Source organism: Protopterus annectens, chromosome 9.part0 (assembly GCF_019279795.1).
Source record: "Protopterus annectens isolate FY-2018-M chromosome 9.part0, PAN1.0, whole genome shotgun sequence".
Lineage (NCBI taxonomy): Eukaryota > Metazoa > Chordata > Ceratodontiformes > Protopteridae > Protopterus > Protopterus annectens.
This window is the reverse complement of record NC_056743.1, coordinates 506,058,947-506,078,499: the sequence shown is the minus strand read 5'-3', so window position 1 is coordinate 506,078,499 and position 19,553 is coordinate 506,058,947. Positions and strand designations below refer to the sequence as shown.

Sequence of the window (19,553 nt, the reverse complement as noted above, 5' to 3'; positions counted from 1 at the left end):
ATCTGTTGCTACTAAAACAGACTTATTTTGAAAAGTTGGGGGAACTCGTGCAAAAATGAGAACAAAAGGGGTTGGTGGATGGATGCTATTATACTCAATAAAGCATGATGACATAATTGTTTAAATTTTGGAAATGTACGCTAATTCACACCCTTTTATTATGTCATCTTTCTAAATGAATAGTTTCCGTATTTTTGAAACCGGCCCCGGTTCGACCTGTTTCACTTAATCTCCGATTGTGGAAATGCAATGGTAAGAGCTACGTATGTATTGTAAACCAGTAAATTACATTAGAGTGTTCTTCCAATTTTGCTGGTCTTGAGTCATATCTTTTTTCTACTGAAATAACAGCTACTATAAAATAAAGATTATTATGAACGATAGTAAATCCCGTCTTCACCTTCCACCCGGCTTCTATTTCTTCCAGGTATTCCATTCTCACCATTAGTTAAGCCTTCAAATAAACTCAGTTTTTAAGCGTGTAGCAGCACGGTATCGAAACACTGTTGAAAAAAAGTTAATTGTTTCGTTTTAACAAAGAGCATTAATATGTTTTTTACATGTCACATTACCAAAATTAATCATTTCCTCAAAAAAACCTGCTAATTACAGGATATACAAGTTACGAAATAAACCAGGAGAAAAATATATATCCCTTCCAAGCTGGCTACTGACAAGTTACGTAGTTGCTATAAGCATCGTTACAGACTCTCAACTTTTATTGGCTAACAGGGTTAAATTGTGAAACTTAATTGGCGAATTACAGTGCCAATCTTAAGACAGTACAGGCGGAAGCGGAAAGGAGGGTTGGAATACTGCTACTATACTTGCTGTTTAGGGAGTAGAATGTGGAGAAGTGTAGTCATGTCTGGAGAGGTTGTTGGTGCTCTAAAGTCTGTATTGGAAAAGGTGCAGCAGGCTGCAGCAAGGAGACCATCGGTAAGCGATGTTGGTCTGGGCAAGAGGTACAAGCTTCTTAGAAGAGAGAATAGTTTAATTAAAGTTAGTTTGGGGAACATGCAAACAAGGTAGCAACCAAAGCTGCTTGATTGTTGAACGGAGTGGGCATGTTGTTTGAAAGGTCGAGGGATATAGGAAGCTACTTCAAAAACTTCTTTAAAAACTAAATTATGATCAAAAGCATCCAGGGGGTACTTTCTTCTGCAGTCATTGTAGAACTGTCCTGTATATTGTATTCTGTACAGTTTTGAGATGCAGTTAATTTCATAGTTCTCAAATTATGTTTTTACATGTTGTTGTATTTTTTTCAGAATAAAGTTTAGTTTACTTAGCTCAACCAAATGCTTGTGGGGGTAACGAGTACGTCGAGTCAGAAAGGATTGAAAACATTTTGTAGCTGTTCTACAACTTTTTAAGCGTTTAGTGTAGAAATATGTACGGACTTAGTTGATAGGTCATTGAATGGTGTTATGTGGCGTAAAGTGTCCGATACACCACAAAAATATGAATTTGTGAACATGTGTGAGAAAAATATATTGAGGATTTACTTTTCAGATAGCGAGTTTTTTTTTTTTTGCTTTTTTTATCTCTGGCTTAGTGTAGTATTTTATTCTGGACCCTGTGTTATTTAACGTATTTAGTAGAGGCTGTTGCAGACTTGGGGGACACAGATTATGATCAAAATGAGCAATGGAGGAGACGCACAGTGTCATTGATGGTATGTCATTAGATGTAGTATCAAAAGAGTGAGGCATATTTGAGTGGATGATGAAAGTAGGAGCAGTGTCTCGGAACAGGAGCTAAGATGCACGTATTGCAATCACGTTTGTTATTCTGTTAGCATGTAATTTGCACCAGAAGAAGAAAAATGGTTAGTGCTAATGTAACAATTGATCAAGAGGTGCTATAGTGCTTATTCATAGAGTACCACTCACGCTGTTTGACTTTTTTTGGTATTTATGGAGCTTTGCACTAATTGTGCGATTGCAGTTTGCAGAGTTATTACATTGTACTTTTATGAAGACACTTTGTGTTCTAAATGAACTAACTGCTGTAAGCAAAATATCCTGTCTGCTGGACCCAACCTTTCTCTGGGTGGTTGTTGATGTTACTTTGCGGTTATATGCAGCTTCTCTAAACATTGTGAGCAGACATCTGTATGCCAGTCAGTAAAACGTGGACAACATGTTTTGGCTGGGTGTCTTGTTTAAATTATTTGATTTTCTTTTTATTGCATTTTTCCAGACATAATTGTTTTTACCCCTCATTTGCAAGTAATGTGAGATGGATATTTTCACTGGTGTATTTTGCATGTTATTAATGTGCATCTGCTCACTTTTTAAAGTATATTCTGCATTGTTTATGTGTTACAGTATAAAATTTCCCTTCTAAGTGGTTACCTTTTGGAAAGCCTGTAGCATACTGTAGTAAATAAATTAATTTGCACATTTTATATAGCATTCTTGTTTCATGTTTTTGTTCATTCCCATTATTTTCCAAATTCATGTTAGTGTGTGTACAGATTCCTCAATTTACTTTTTGCATTATAGGTTCATAGGTTGATACTAGGCTATCTGCCCTAGGGCATTTATAAGCCTAGCCAGAGTGTGTTTGGCTTTCGCCACCCTTTTAGATTAGTTGACTGTGCCTTTGTATAGTAGGTCACAGAAGATAGCCCTTTAAAGGTTAGTTTACTGTGCCTCCGTCTAGTAGGGACACAGAAGAGATCCCAGGGGTAAACCTACGATCTCCCATCCACTCGTCAAGATTTCTCTTGAAGAGGGTCATTGAGGGGCTCTGCCTAACATGGATTGGGATTTTGTTCCAGAGTGAGGGGGGGCCTCTGGGATATGAATCTGTCCCTCCAGCATGTCCTATTTATTTCTGTGCTGAGGTTTAAGTCCCTGGAGCGTGTAGCTCTAAGGGATTTGGATTTCCTGAGGTGGAGCATCTACATTATTTCTGGGTTGGACATGGCTTTATATGTCGGGCACAGATCGCCTCTGAGTAGGCGGTAAGCAACTGAGTAGAGCTGGAGTTTCTTTAGCCTAATTGTGTAGGGCATCTGTTTGAGTCCCTTGATCCTCTTGGTGAGGTACTTTTGGGGGTCTTTCCAGTTGCTGCAGGTGTCTGGTAAGGTACTGTATTCAGTTATGGGCCTGATGAGTAGAGGGGCACAATGACTTCTCTTGATCTAGATGTGAACCCTTTCGTGATAAGGTGGGCTATATAGAATGTCTTTCTAACCACTTTGGCAGCGTGATTGTCAAAGGAGAGATTGCTATCTACTTGGGTCCCCAGATCCCTAATTACTTCTTCCGTACTTAATGCTTAGTGCTTTGTGGTTGTCCTTAGAATTAGTGGCGATTGGAGCTAAGGCATAAGGGATCTCAGCTTCTTACTGAGGCTGACCAGGGAGCTCCTTCACTCATGGGATTTTACTCTCTCTTGCAACAGTTTCATCCTTCTGTTGTACAGTTTGTTTATGGTAGGGGACCACCAGATTGGCTTCCTTTTTTGGAGGATAGTGTCTTGGTTCTGTTTGGCATAGCACGATCCATGCACTCGTGTAAGTGCTTATAGACTGTATTTGTGAAGGATTCAGCAGTTGTAACTGTATTGTCCATCTGCATGGGTGTCATGAAGTTCACCAGTTCTGTTTTAAGAAGCATGAAGTTGGCTTTGGAGAAATGTTTTTACTGTGGTTTCCTTAATGGGTGGGGGGGGGGGGTGTGGATATCAAAGGTGATTAGCTTATGGTCGGATCGGACTAACGAGGAGTTGACTTCAGGTGTGGAACACTGGTCACTTATGTTGGTAATGACTAGGTCTAGGATATTGTTGCCACTGGTGGGGGTGTGGATAAGTTGATCCAGGGCACTGGAGTTTATGAATTCCAGAAAGCGTTGAGCTAAGGTGTTGGTACTTGAGTAGTTTTCCCAGTTAATGGTGGGGTAGTTGAAGTCTCCCATTATTAGGTTGTTAGGTTGAACCCTAATATTTTCCGGTACATCAAGAAAAGAGGAGTGGGAATCCTGGGGCATGGTGGGGAATCTGTAGCAAGCTACAATTTGGATTGCAGTTTTGCCCAGAGTTAGTTGCACTTGGATAACCTCTGATGCATTATGCTGAGCAACTAGCCTGGAGGTGTGGATATCCTTAATGAATATGGATGCACTTACGCACTGATAAGCTAGAAGGCTTCCCTCCAACACAGAAAGGCTTGGGGGGCTCAGAACTTACATACAGTTTATAGCAAATCTGTATCTGGAACACTAGTTACAGGAAAGGTGGGAAACAGGCTTACAGTTTTTTATAGAGAAGTAGCAAAAACAATAGTATAAACAATTCACATGCAGTGCAAGCCAGCACACTTGAGTTTGTTTGTCTTTTCGGCTTTTTCCCGGTAAGGGGTCACCACAGCGGAACTCCGGTCCGCTAATGATTGGCAGTAGATTTTTACGAAACACCGAGGTGCCAGCTCGCCCAACCTTCAACGAAGGCACGCCCATTTACGCACGCATGTCTTTCGAACGCTACCCAACACACTTGAGTATGTAGCAATATTAGACTAAACACAGTTTAAAAATGCAATTAAATTAAAAAGGACTAAAAGCAAGTGCAGAAAGAATTTTATTAGGTAGAATTGGTAAAGAGATGGGACTGGGGGAGTGTCCCAGATCAAATCTACAGTGGAGCGGGCAATTGCAAAAGCCACCAAATTTAAACTACAAGCCAAAAATAGAGAGGGTGTGTGGGTGGGACAAAGAACAACTAACAGTACAAACTGTAAAACCAAAAAAATATGCTCAGCTCTGTATATTTGTAGATGGATTGGAAAGCAGTCTCTCAGAACAGAGAGACAACAGTTTCAACAGCGATCTAAGCAACAATTAAACTCTAAAACCACAAAAATAAACTTATTTTCTTGTAGTTCTTGATAGAAAAATAGTGGTTTTTAATATGTAACCACAAAACAAACATCTGCTACAGGGGAAGCATTTAAGGATACCAGATGGAAGTCTTTGAATATTAATTGGATGCATTCACTCTTGACATGATTAAAATATTGAGCCAAATTCGTATTCATTCTGTAATGAAATCTGCAAATAAATTAATAAACATGAAAGCATATTGATATTTGCATAGGCCAGTGCTTTGGAATGATTTATGAGATCTCACGAGAATTCACACCAATGGTGGTAAACATTTTAATTGGTGTAGAATTTAGGGGTTTATTCCTGTTACATTAATAAAGATGAACATGATAGAAATGAACTTTTGACGACATTGTGTTTAACAATCTACCTGAATAACCCAGTGTTTAACACCTATATGTACTGCGTCCCTAGATTGTGAAGAGTCCTCATCCTCCAAACTACAAATATGCTTTATTCTCATAAACTGGGACTTTGGTATATTACTAGTCACCTGCATGCTTTTTTGAAAAGGTTTATGATAAATGGATGTACTTAATGTACCATTAGGCATTTTGTGTCCTTGTATCCAAAAAACTCCATCTCCCTTAAATGTGCATATAAACTAAGCCTAATCTCAAAATAATTACACAATTCAAGTAATCCAGAAGTCTTAAAAGTCCATTAAAGCTGCCCAGCCATAAGGCCCAACCTTCGTCAAGGAATTGATACCACATATTGAAATGTGTCAAAACAATGAGTTTCAGTATTCTAAATGTAATTTGCCTCAGTGTAGCACATAAATATGTCGTATAAATGGGGAAAACACTGTCCCATTTGATGTTTTCATTTGCAAATATTCATAATTGTAGTAAACTATGCTGTATTTCAAAGCTAATTCTGTTAACTGTACCAATATTAACTGTTCTTATGTATCCCAGAACTCATAAGTCAAACTGCACAAGGGTCACTCACTCCAGGAATCTTAACCTAGCCTCTGACATGAACAGGTTGTGCTGGAGAGATAGATGCATCTCCCAGAGACTGCCACTTCTCTGGAACAAGCTTTCAGTTCACATGAAATAGAGCACCTCCATGACCATGTTCAGACACAGCCTAGATCAATGGATGGGTGACCATAAACTCACTTCAGGGGTGGTGCCCAATATCTCTCCTGGACAGAGGAAGTCTGTATTAACTACCATAGACCCTCACCTTTGCGAACTTGACTCACATAATCACTGACAATTGGGGCAACTCTGGATAAATATGACTAAGTGCATTAGGGCCATTAGGCTAGTAACCTTCTATGAACTTATGAACCTGTGATCCTCAATGCAAAGTTTAACCACTGCCAAACCCCTGTTTTGAGGATGGATGTATACATAGAATTAACATCTAATAAATATAATAACTAGACTGTGTAACCTTGATACCGGTTTCAAAAAATTTGTTTATATTCTGAAAATGTGATGCAATATGAAAGAATATAGGGTCTATCTGGAGGGGATCTCATGTTCTTATGTATTTTAGGAAGAACATAAAATATTTGTGTTGCAATATCTTGTACCATTATCTCTTGTCTGCTAATGATTGGCAGTCGACATTTTTATGGTGCCGAGATGCCAGTCCAATGCCTAACCTTCAACAAAGGCATGCCCATTCACGCATGTCTTTTGAATGCCACTCGACCGGGGGGGGCAAAGGGAGGACATGCAGACCCCACAAAGAAGGCGCTTCAGGCAAGAATCGAACAGGAAAACCTCTTGCTGTGAGGCGACAACACTACCGCTGCACCACCACGGCTACCTATGAATTAGAAAATGTGGCTTTCCTATACAATGTTGATTTGAATGCCTTTTTATCCTCTAACTCATGTATTGTCACATCCAAATAATTCGTCTTACCCTTACTTGTATTCTATGTAAACCTTAAAAAAATTATAGTCTGCTGTTTATAATTAATAAATTCTATCAATAATTCCATAGTTCTTTTTAAAAAAATAAATGTATCATCTAGAAATCTTTTGTACAGTGTGCAGTGCTGGGCATATTTCGAAGAAAACACATTTTTTCCCACATATTCATTATTGTGTTAACATAAGTGGGGGCACAATTAGCCTCTTCAAACAACTCTAATCCTGCAATGTGGGAAATGCTAGAAAAACGGTCTACCACATCAGTGGTGACATAAATGGTGTTATCCTAATATATGCAATCCAGCACCTCTCAAAGGAAATCATTAGAGTCCTTTAGGCAGCCACTTTGTCCTATGTTTTATTTCTTCAACAGCTTATCAGCATATATAGCCAAAGGTTGAGTCTTACTTCCACTACCTGCCACTATTGGCCTCATTGGGGGATTGTCCATATATTTAAGGACTTTGGGAATTCCAAAGAGGAGGGGTATTATAGGTTTATCAGTTTTTAAATATGTGTAAATGTCCATATTTATCTTTCCTTCCAAAACCATGTCATTTAATGCACAATCAATTTTGGAATAAGCTATATTCACTTCATTTTTTTGAAACTCTCATATTTATTTGTATCTTCCAAAATGTCCATCATTTTAGCCTTATATAGTATATTATCCGTTATAATCGAGCCTCCACCTATGTCCAGTCTTAATACCTAGACATTCTCATTATTTTTAATAGAATATAGCAATTCTCTTTCTAATTTAGTTATATTAGGTTTTATTTTAGCATGCTTTTTTTGTCTCAACTCAGTTTAACTACTCTCTCAAAGCTTTTTAAACGAGGATGTAAAGGCTGATTTTATATATGCTCTTTCTACGTAAACTGCTATTCATGGCTTTATCATTATTATTCAACTTTGACATTCAAAACTCCAAGTTTCTCTTCCTTGTAAATAATTGTAAATACATAATTAGGTTATATCTGTATGTTGGGTAGGAATAAATTTAAAACCTTTTATAAATAATTGAAAACATATTTATCAATTTTATATCCACTATAATATTTTATACCCTCTCCATTTATACACACTTTCACTTATTTTATTTATACTATCCTTGTGTTACCTATTAACTGTCATCTCCTTCGGTAGTATTGTTGAGCATCCTGGCCCCTGTTTTTTATTCTTTCGGATCTCCTCCGTGTTTTGCCCTAAAGCGGGTGCATCTTCATATTCACAATCTTTCTCTCCCTCAAAATTTTCCTCAAATTCATCCAGAGTATCCAATTGGTGATGTTGAGGCCTATATAATTTAGGGTAACGTACTATCCTTATTCTCCATGACTTCTGTAGAAAATTTGCTGTTTTTTCTATTCAATAAAAATACCAATTTTCTTCCATCTTTTGTTTTATGATATAATATTTTGTCTTCTTCCTGTAGAGTAAATAATAAATCTTCTGCTATCTACCTCCTCCAAGATCTTTTCCATCTCAATTTTATTATTGGCTCCATAACTACAAAATCACATTTGTCAGACACTTCCAGGAGCTCTTTATGGTAAGAAGAACGAGTTATAACATTATTTGGGTATCTATAGAGCCTTAACCCTTTAGGAACCATTTTAGCTTGTATGCATTCCTGTAAATACCAGTTGTCAATTTGTAACGACTTATATTTGTACAAACAGTTTTGAAAATAGTCAACATTTTCTTTGTAAGTCCTTTTAGAAATAGTAGAACTACTGCCCTGTGAAGCTTTGTTAAAAACATATTTATTTTCTTGCAGCCAGGCAGCCCAATTCAGTTTCTGCCTAGATTAAGACTTGCTCCTGAACATTACATGCATTTGTAGTAACTGAATGTGAATAGTCACCTTTAGTAATGTTCATATTGTCCTCAGATCTTGCTCTTAATCGCTGAAATATTTCACTTTCTTCTGATTCATGTTGATGAGATGAGTGAAAAATTGCTGGGGTACAATCTAAAGTTAATGGTGCTAGCTGCTCTAATGAGCACGGGCTTTTGCAGGCTTCTATCGTCACTTACAGTCTTTCGTGTTCAGTTCCTTTATCACGTAACCCTTCACGGTTACCTGGCAACCCCCTATTGCCCATAGAAGCACAAACCTCTGTGAGTTTGCTATTTAACATATTCACCATCTGAGTTAGTTCACCAAAAGCACAATGAAACTCCTTTCTGATTTCCGCTATTTCAGCTGAGAAATTAGGCTGAACTGCTCCCAGAGACTCCATATCCCAAACTTACCAATACAAGCCACTCCACACGGAACACTTTTTTTGCAAAGCAAATCCAACCAATATAATCAAAAGCACAGCAGGAACGGAGCTCATGCAGTCTGAGTTGTATAAAAATCAGACTTTATTATAAAATAACCCAAAGCACTTTAACTGATTCCCCATGTTTTTCGTCCAACACACTAGGGCATCTTCAGGTTGCAAAATACAAAACTACTACTTGTAAATCAAACTGCACAAGGGTCACTGTCACTCCAGGGATCTTAACCCTAGCCTCTGACATGAACAGGTCATGATGGAGAGATAGATGCATCTCCCAGAGACTGCCACTTCTCTGGAACAAGCTTCTAGTTCACATGAAACAGAGCAACTCCATGACCCTCTTTAAACACAGCCTAGATCAATGGATGGGTGACCATAAATTCACTCCTTGGGTGGTCCCATATCTCTCCTGGACAGAGGAAGTCTGTATTAACTACCATAGACTCTTACTTGTATGAACTTCACTCACATAATCACCGACAATAGGGGCAATTCTGGATAAATTTGACTAAGGACTTTAGGGCCCTTAGGCTAGTAACCTCCTATGAACTTATGAACATGTGATCCTCAAGGCATTGTTTAACCACTGCCAACCCCCTATTTTGAGGATGGATGTATACAAACAATTAATATCTAATGAATATAAATAGCTAAACTGTGTAACCTCGATATCGGTCTCAAAAATTTGTTCATATTCTGAAAAGGTGATGTAATATGAAAGAATATAGGGTCTACCTGGAGGGGATCTCATGTACTTGTGTGTTTTAGGAAGAACATAAAACATTTGTGTTGCAAGATCTTGTACCATTAACTCCTGTATTAACTTATCTGGAATGTTTCCAAAGTTCATATAATATTGTAAAAAAAGTTCATATAATACAGTGCAGTAAAAAAAATTCATCAGCTTTTCTCTTAAAATCTGAAGTGGGATTCATATTTCATTTTAAATAGTAAGTTGAATTCGACAACTGTCTATTCCATATGATCTTTCTATTTTCCCCAAACAATAACCCCACCATCACTATCAGTTGAGGTAATCATCACATTTGTATCATATTGCAAATCTTTGATTATTTATTATTATTACAATAATCATTCAAAAATTGTGCAAGTACCTCTAGAAATGTATAATTCTTTAAAACTGCTTGTTCGGTGTTCTTACTGTAGGGTGATAAGTAAGATTAAATTGAGATTGTTGGAATGGGACCACATCTGTAGTAAGCTTCCCACCAATCCCATCTTTACCACAGAACTACATTTTTAAGTATAAATTTTACAAAATCTTTTAATATCATTAGAAATCTAGAATTAATCTAGAATTCGGAAATGGGTGGTAGACAAATTTCAACTCTTCAGAGGATGCCAGACATTTAGAAGAAATGTTGACAGCTGAAAAAGTGACAACATTTTACACATGTAATCTTGTACAAGTCTTGTTTACCAAAGTGAAAGAGGTTTCTTTACTGTCAGAAGGACTAGTTTTCATTATTGCATGTTGACTTTGTATGTATTGAAATATTTGGTACAGATGTGCGATCCAAGTCTGTCTTATTTCTCTATGAAATACATTGCTCCGTTTTGTTTGCATTTTTAGCTTGAGGACCTTCTTTAACTGTTGCTTTTCTGGTTGAATTTTTATTTATTTATTTATTGCATTTGTTTACTGGGAAAGTCCACTGGGCCATAAAGTGCCCATTTTCAGTGGACTCCCGGGGAGAAAAGCTCCACAGAGAGACACAGAGATGTGTGTGTGTGTGTGTGTGTGTGTGTGTATACAGTTAGCTAAAGCACAAGATACAGTAACAAAGTTCCATAGAGGTAAAATACATACAATTACGTAAAGCAAAACTAATAGTACAATGCATGCTATGAGAAGAAATACAAATACAAGATAATAGTTGTTTGGTTTGAGTTGATAAAATCTTGAGTTGCAATGACATATATACAGATTAACAAAAACATATCGGTATTAACAGATTAAAACTGCCTAGGAGTTTGGTAAACCAAGAAAAGGGAATATACTTGAGTGACATTAGCTACTGGGGTATACAAAGAGATTGTTTATACAGGAAGAGGCACTGAAGCAGTGCTAAGAATATCAGTTGTCAGTGCATATGTGTGATGGTACAGAGGAGAGTTAGCCGTTAAGGATATACAGGAGATGGAATAGGAGGAGGGAGAGATGAAGGTCAGGTAGGGGGTTGAGGGGAGTTAGTGCAAGGACATTGCCAGTGGGAGTAGAGGTAGAGTTTGAGACTTTTTAAAGATGAGAGTGTTGCTAGTAGATTTAAGTGAGGGTGGGAGAGAGTTCCATAGCTTAGCAGTAGAAAAGGAGTTGAGCCAGTGGCCAGCAGTGAGGTTGGGTTTCTCTACCTGTAAATGTATTTGAGTTTCAGATTGGAGGAGTCTATTTGGATGGTATAGTTTAAATAGATTAGAAAGGGCTGGACAGCTGGATGGGTTGTGAATGAATGAATTTATGGGTAGTGGTTAGTTGAATATAAGTGAGGTGATGAGGTAGTTCTAGTCAGTTAAGTGGTGTAAGGGAGGTGCAGTGGTGGGATAGGTGCTGTCCATTTGTGACAAACTTTGCTGTAGCATGATTGCTGTTTGGATTTTAAGCTAGTCTGAATGTTGGTAAAGAGAGCGACACCATATAGAAGGGAGGGAAGCAGGAAGGAGGAGGCAAGGGCTAGTTTGGAAGAGTAGTTGAGGTAAGTTTTGTGACGATATAGCATGCCCAGTTTCTGGTGTACTTTTCTAATGTTATGAGTGTGCATGTCAAAGGTTAGGTGTTCAGTGGTGACACCTAAAAGTTTGGTATGAGTGACTACCTCAATAGAAGTGTTATCATGGGAGTGAATGGAAAAAGTATGCTTTTGAATGGTGTCTGATTTCTTAGGGGTGAATAATACTAGCTTAGTTTATTTTGGGTTTAATGCTAAATGGTTGTTAGATATCCATAATTCAGTGGAGCTAGGGGCTACTTGTGTAAGTTTCTGAAGTTCTTGTGGGGAGTAGGCAGTACAGATGATAAGAGTATTGGATGACTGTGGCTTGAGTGAGACTAGAGTGGAAGTCGATTTATAAAAATACTGAAAAGTAATGGGCCCAATATGGACCCTTGGGGAACACCTCTAGTGGTGTTAAGGAATGGAGTGAAGGAGGTTAGCCATTTTTTGGCTTGTTGCCCATCTGAGAGGTAGTTGGAAAACCAGTTTAGGGTGGCCGGAGAGGTACCTATGTTGGATAGTTTTCTAAGGAGAAGAGGGTGGGAGATGGTGTCAAAGGCTTTGGACAGATCGAGGAATAGGGAGGAAACAAGTTTCCTGGTATCATGGGCTCGATTCACAGAAGGAGATAAAAGCAGTAGTGGTGCTGTGGCCTGGTCTGAAACCATGCTGGGTTGAAGATAGTATGTTGTTATCAAGTAGGTAATTAAGGCGTTGACTGTCGATACATTTTTCAAGGATTTTAGAGATTGGAGAAAGGATGGCAATGGGCTGGAAGTTGGAGACTTCTATGTTACCGCCTTTGTGGAGTGGGAGGATAAAGGATTTTTTCCAAATAGAAGGGACATGGCACTCACGGATGGATCTGTTAAGAAGTATGCTAATGGGGTAAGCAATGGAATCTGCAGCTTTTTGTAGGAATTCTGGAGGCAGGTTGTCTGGGGCATTGGTACATGGTTGTAGTTTCTTAACCATAGCTGTTGGAATAGGGGCTAGTCAGAAGTTGGGAGGCAGGACATGAGAGGTAACAGAGGCAGGTCGGTTAGGTTGGGTTGGTAGGGTGTAGTTTGAGGGAAGTTGGTAGTGAGATTAGCTATAACATCAGTAAAATAAGTGTTGAAACATGTGGCAATTTCTACGGGTTTTTTTCTGGGTCAGGGCAGGGGTTAGTTTCTGATCCAAGGCGTAGAAGTTTGACTGCGCTCCAGAAGTGTTTAGCGTTACATTTGTGTTGGCTTTGTAAAGTATGGAAGTAGTTCTTTATATCTTTGAGTTGGCGTTTTACTTGGTTGTGGAGTTGTCTATAGGCTTTGAGGTCAGAAGGTTTTTTTGTGCTTTTGCCAAAGCTTTCAGGCTTTGTCCCTCCTGACCATGTTCTTGAAAGTTGTTTTATAATTTGAACCTCTTAGAAATCTGATATTAATGAGTGGGATGTGAACTTTGTTTTGGAAAGATCAACTCTCCATTTCATCCCATGAAGTTAGTCTCTTTGATTAGTTACTTGGAAACTGTTTTTTAGAGGCTGTTGTATCCTCTAGTGGTATTTTTAAATTTTGGGCATTAACCTGTTCCCCTGCTTGTATGGTCTGTAATAAGAATGAGTAGCCCTTGCTTATAAGTGTACAAGCACCTTGATCAAACATGCCAGCTTTACTTCTGCTGCACTCAGCCTCACAATTCCAAGGGTTAGCTTCTGCATATGTGGCTTACAGAAGGCAATTGAAAAGTTGCATCTACAAGAGTAAAATAGGAAGGTGGGGGTAGGTCGAAGGTTTCAGTGGGAAAACCTTTTTTCATTTCCAAACTGTTATTTGGAGTTGCTGCGTTTTTGTTATGATGAGGATAGAGAGCACTAGCAGAGGACTGTAAGGCCATGACTGAGTTACTCGGCGGAGCTCCAGAAGGGAGCATTTGTGAGCATGTGTACTTGTTCACTATCTGCACTTTCACAAACTTTACAGGTTTGATTGCTGGAAATCTAAAACTATGAAAAGCCCTACATTGCTGTAGATGTGCTGTCTGTTAGTGTAATAAAAGTTTGTGTTGGAAAGAATAGACTGAGTGAATGGATGTAGCATGGTTGCCCGAGGTACTTGCCTTACCAATATGTGTTCAGATCAATTTTTGCATTTCTCAGTTTACAATCCCAGATTCCCCCCAATCTGAGATTTTTTGTATGGAGCTATGAGCTTGATTCATATGTTATGTAGTTGTAGCACAGTGTTGAGATGCATTGATCTGTGGGACAGATATTTGGTTTAACTTGTTGGGGCTCTTGCCAAGCAGTGCCTATGGTAAGAAAATGGCTGTGGTATGACTTGTCTTCCTTGGTCCAGTGCATAATGCACAGTGATGCCTAGCTGTGGTCTGGTTATTAGTAGGATGATGACAACATAGATGCAAGTTGCAATTAACTTGTGAGGCAGTGGTGATAATTTAACCTGGGTGGTCATCTGCAGGGTTGGGTTTAGGGTGTCTCTGAGAACAAACAAATATTCATGTGCTCATGCAGTTTCTCTCCAGTCCACTGCACAAGTTGTGCTCCTGGGTTGTCCCTGAAGAGTAACAATCTGGTTAAGTTTCTTGCTTAGGGTCACACAGTAGGCAAAGGAAAGTGGTAAGAATCCAACTCTGTACTGTGGGCACAGGAAGCACTTTAATTAACGGCTGATATCTTTAATCCGCTACACTAGCTGCCAGATATCCACAAAAATAAACAGATTAGCACTTGTTTGTGTAAACACACACAAGCATTGGTTCTGTTACAGGTTTTAAAGCATTTTGACCTACAAAGGTTATAAATGAGCATGAATGTAGCTGTTTTTATTTTTGTGTACACAAAGGCATGATGCATGGTGGTGCATATAAAATGACATTCTTTTCTCCTGTATATGTTTATTTTCATATCTACATCTTGAAATTTTGGATGGAGAGCTCTAAGTGGTTGGTATTCATTGTAGCTCAGATGATGATGACTGGACTTTACTCTGAGGCCTTGTGCCACACTTTTTTCCCCATGCAGCTCACAGTGTAATGCATTGTGCATTACTTCTGATTCCCTTGACCACAGTTCCCAGTCTGCATCATTCATGGGGAGTACAAGGATGTATGTTGAGCATAAAGTGACAAGTATTATGTAAGACATTGTATGTATTAAATCTTCAGTGCCATAGGCATTGACTATAGAAACATTTTTTTCCTTCCCATTGCAGCTGACTTCAGACATCTCCATACTTGTACCCTATAGTTCCTGCTCCTGTAGTTTCCATGCCTTGGCAAGTTTCCCATCGGGAGAATGTGTGTGTGCATGGACTCTCCACTTCTATGTCAGGCTTTATGGGTTGCACCTGCCTGTTCTGCAGAGTGGGACTGGTTCACTGTGGCACTATCATACTGCAGCTGGTGTGGGATTTTCTCCAGACTAATTAACACTCCTGTGCTGATGAATTAATTGCATGTGTGTGTGCTAGGTGGGCCATGAGGTGTAACCTCAGGGCAAGCCACCCAGTTGCAGAGACCATGTCTCCCTAACTTCCCCACTCACTGCAGCACAGAAATTTTTCTCTGAGCCTAGGTCTGCATGACAACCATAAGCAGATCACCTAGCACATTCTCTTCCTCAGGATATTCCTGCCCATCCTCCGCTACTGTGCTATGAAGTGTCAGGTCGCTAGTCTGACTCCAGTCACCAAACTATAGTCTAGGCATGGTTGACTACAGAAGCCTTTTTGTATTTTTCATTTACAATGCATCATCCTGTCACCTAGACTGCAACATCCTGTCACCTACTCAGCATGGTTTCAGACCTGCCCATAGTACCACTACTGCTCTCCTCTGCTTCACAGACACAGTAAACCATCTCAAAAATGAAGGCCTGCAAGTGTCAACTTTTTTTGGATATGTCCAAAGCATTTGACACAGTCTCACACCAAATCCTGCTAAACAAACTAAACCAATATCATCTATCTAATTCCACTCTTACCTGGTTCCAAAGCTACTTAACTGACAGGTACCAAGCTGTGAAATGGGGAAAATTCTCTCTCTCCTCAGCTGCCCATAACTATAGGAGTCCCACAGGGTTCTATCTTAGGACCACTACTATTCACAGTCTTCACAAATGACCTCCACACAGCATGCATCTATAATTCAGTATGCAGATGACACTACCTTAATCTGTGCTGCACAAAACATTCCCACCCTCCTGCAAACAACTCAACTAGCATTCTCTGATGTTGAAAACTACCTTACCAAAGCCCAACTTATCCTCAATCCAAAGAAAACTCAGCTTATGATTAAAACAAGTTCTAACAAAAACACTGTCAATTCACTAGCTACTCCAATTGCTCCAGTGGCACAGGCTAAGCTATTGGGAATAACCATAGACTCCCACCTAAAATTTGATAGTCATCTGAACTTAACTATTAAAAAAGTACATGCCAAACTGGGTCATTCTACCGTATCAAACCATTTCTTACCAACAACACAAGATCAGCCATTGCTCGCTCCCTACTCTATGCATCCCCCATTCTGACTAATCTCAACAAAACTGAACTAAGCAAAATGGAAGCTTGCTATAACAGAATTGCCCGTTTTGCTGCAAATTGCTCATATAGAACTCATCATTGTACTGCTTTGAGACAGCTCCACTGGCTTGAACTGCCCAACCTCCTAACCTACAATCAGCTCTGCCTCTGTCATTCTATCTATTACCTCCCCAATAAGTGTCCTGCCCTCAAAAACCTAGTACAACATCACTCAGCCAAAAGGCCTCTTAGATCATCAAGCAAACTACTACTAGAAGTCACCAACAGCTACAATAGCTTTGGAGATGCACTATATAGTAGTTTGGTGGCTAAAAAATGGAACTCTGTCCCTACTAGCATTCAAAACACATCATCCAAAGCCTCCTTTAAAGACCTCATAAGGCAACATTTCAAGCAAAGTTGGCAGTGCCATGATTGCTCCCCAGGCTAGTGAAAGCGGATAACATATGCATACTAAATCTAGAGCAATTTATAATAGTTTTTCAATCTTACTCACAAACACTGGCTAATGTACAATGTATGTACTGTACCTGTGTACTATATGTATTCTACCTACATTCCAAAGTTCAGCTGTACACCACAAATCTATTACTTACCTTTATTTTTAAAATTAATATCTTTTTTGATTGTTCTCTCCACTGTAACTGTTTGTGCCGCATGCCACTGTAAAAACATGTCTCTTGTAATTTGTGTGTGTACTGATTATGTCTAAATAACTAAATGTGTCTGTAATTTTTCTTTGTGGAGCTTTTCTCCCTGGGCCTCTGCTGAAAAAGGGCCTTTTCGGCTCAGTCAGACACCCCCGGTTAACAAATGTAAAATAAAATAAATAAATCATATATAGTCCTAGTTTTTGAAAAGGAATGCTTGAATAAGCAAGAGTTAGTAAAACTATTTTGTATAAAATGTCTGTTCATGTATATTACTTTGTTGCAAGTGACTTGGCCAAACAATTTTAATATAGTTAGATCGGAATAGCTATAACAGTAACTTTTTTTTTTCTATCAATATTTTTGTTTGAGAGATCCTACCTTGCTTAAGTTTTTTAAACCTAGACAACAGACTAAAGAACTTGATAGTTTAAGCATTGCCATTATATTTCATAGATGATGTGTTGTAATATTAGAACGTGAACTGTTAATGGAATGAATTGTACTTTCTGAGATCTGTTGTCACGTTGTAGCAAGATGATACAGGTTCTAGTTTTGTAATGACTTTTGTTGTTTTGTGCCATAGAAGGTGCTGGCTGTGTCAGTCTTCCCTTTTGTTCTTTTCAGACGCTGCCTGCCATACAGCCACGATTAGTGGCAGTTGCAAAAACAAAACCAATAGAGATGGTGATTGAAGCGTACCAACATGGGCAGCGCCATTTTGGAGAAAATTATGTAAGTTAGCATGCTATGATTAATATTTTTCTGCATTAAAATACTGTGCTTGAAATTGTAAGAATATAGCAGAACCGCATTCTTATTTTGCTGTAGTATAAATGAAAGTTTGTAAATGATAACAGATAAATGATATACCATTAAAAGCAGCAAATATCACTGGGAATGTATTCAAATGATGCACGTAATTTATTTAGCCTGGCTGCTGAGTCTGTTAATTGGTTTTTAAGTGGTATAGGAATTTCAGTAAATTGTGTATACAATCCATTCAGAAAACGAAGCATTGCATTATACACTTCTAAATGGCTAGTAGACCATCCAGTGCAAATAGTTTAACACCCACAGTAGTACTTGCCAGGTTGTCACCCTTTCTGATCCACTATGTAGCCTTGACAAAACTTTATTTTTTTTTTTAAGGGGAGGACTCATGCCAAACCTGTAAGAGTCCTTTTATCATTGTATACAACTGGGATAGGTTGTAACCCATCTGCAGCATCAGTGCAGTAATAGATTCAAGGTCTTGGGGTTCTTCTGCATTTTAATGGCATATAATGCAGAGCTTCATGAAAACGGTCTGGATACTCCTAAGAAACATGCAGCAAGAGCCACAGACTTCTTATAGCTTTTACTCTGGCACTCAGTGGTTGCAAAGAAATTTGTGTGGTGGGCATAAAAATTGACTTGAGCAACGTTTTTCTTGTTCCATTGTTATTTCAGACTTTGGATAGTACATAATTATTAATAAGCTTGGAGTTGCTTATCCGTTTAAATATTCAAGCAGTGCCATCTGTAAGACAAGTTTTTTTTAATGTAAGCATGAAGAAAATATCCTTCAGATAAACACAGGCAGTATAGTGGTGATTTGGCTTGTAATGGAGGAGTAAACATGCATTCCTGCCCTCCTTCATCAATGTAGCAGTGAGCAGTCCAGTAGGGGGTTCCGGAACATAGACCATTTACCTCCCAAGGAAATGGAGCACATTGGTCGATCATTCCATCCATAGCTCCCTTTTTCCATTGTTTTGCATATGGTTTTGGGGTGTCGCATTTCCTCTAGATGATGGCTACTGTTAATGCACACACCACTTTGAAGATAGCCCTGCTGCAGTTCTTTCATACAATACACACACATGTACTTGGAACTTCATGTAGTTTTCAGTGCCCATCCACCTAATGCATATCCTTGAAATGTGAGAGGAAATTGGAACACTGAGATAAAACCCACACATACACAGGGAGGACATGCAGACTCCAAGAACTGAAATGGAGGATCTGTTGCTGTAAGGTGAAATCATTACCAGCTATGTCCCTATGCCTGTTCCCTGAGATTTCCTAGACACTGATACGTATGTCAGTTGGATAGAACCTTTTGCCATTCGCAACTTCTCTATTTCTTGGATGAGTAGTGATTTTAAAAAAAAAAAAAAAAACAGTAAACTTATCCTTGAATGCCTTTGTCTGAAGTTAGCGTAGACTGTTGGATGTGATCAAATGGTGTCTGTCACAAAGTACAAATCTTTATGTGCAAAACAGATGTAAGGTAAATACGAGATCTGATATAATATACATTATGACACTGCTTCACTGACCAACCCTGCTGTGCTGTGAAGGTGTAATATCCAGTATGACAGTGTCTCACTGGATCAACCCTACTTGGTTCTGCAGGTGTAATATACAGTATGACAGTGTCTCACTCGACCAACCCTATTTGGCTGTCCATGTGTAAGATATACAGTATGACTGTGCCTCACCAAACCAACGCCTCTCTGCTGTCCAGGTGTCAGATACAGTATGACAGTGCCT

The 19,553-nt window shown here is 38.8% G+C and overlaps 1 protein-coding gene across 2 annotated transcripts in view; it reads left to right on the top strand.

The window, feature by feature from the left end:
• The first annotated feature begins 798 nt into the window (after positions 1-798).
• Positions 799-19,553, top strand: part of LOC122811302 (pyridoxal phosphate binding protein) — a 274,466-nt gene continuing 255,711 nt past the window's right edge. The window contains exons 1-2 of one of the 2 annotated variants that reach the window (XM_044083062.1): positions 799-939; positions 17,643-17,750. In XM_044083062.1, coding sequence (XP_043938997.1) covers positions 847-939; positions 17,643-17,750 — 201 coding nt within the window. In that variant the 5' untranslated portion in view covers positions 799-846. Of the gene's footprint in view, positions 966-17,642; positions 17,751-19,553 lie in introns of both variants that reach the window. The other variant, XM_044083063.1, reaches the window with a different exon arrangement.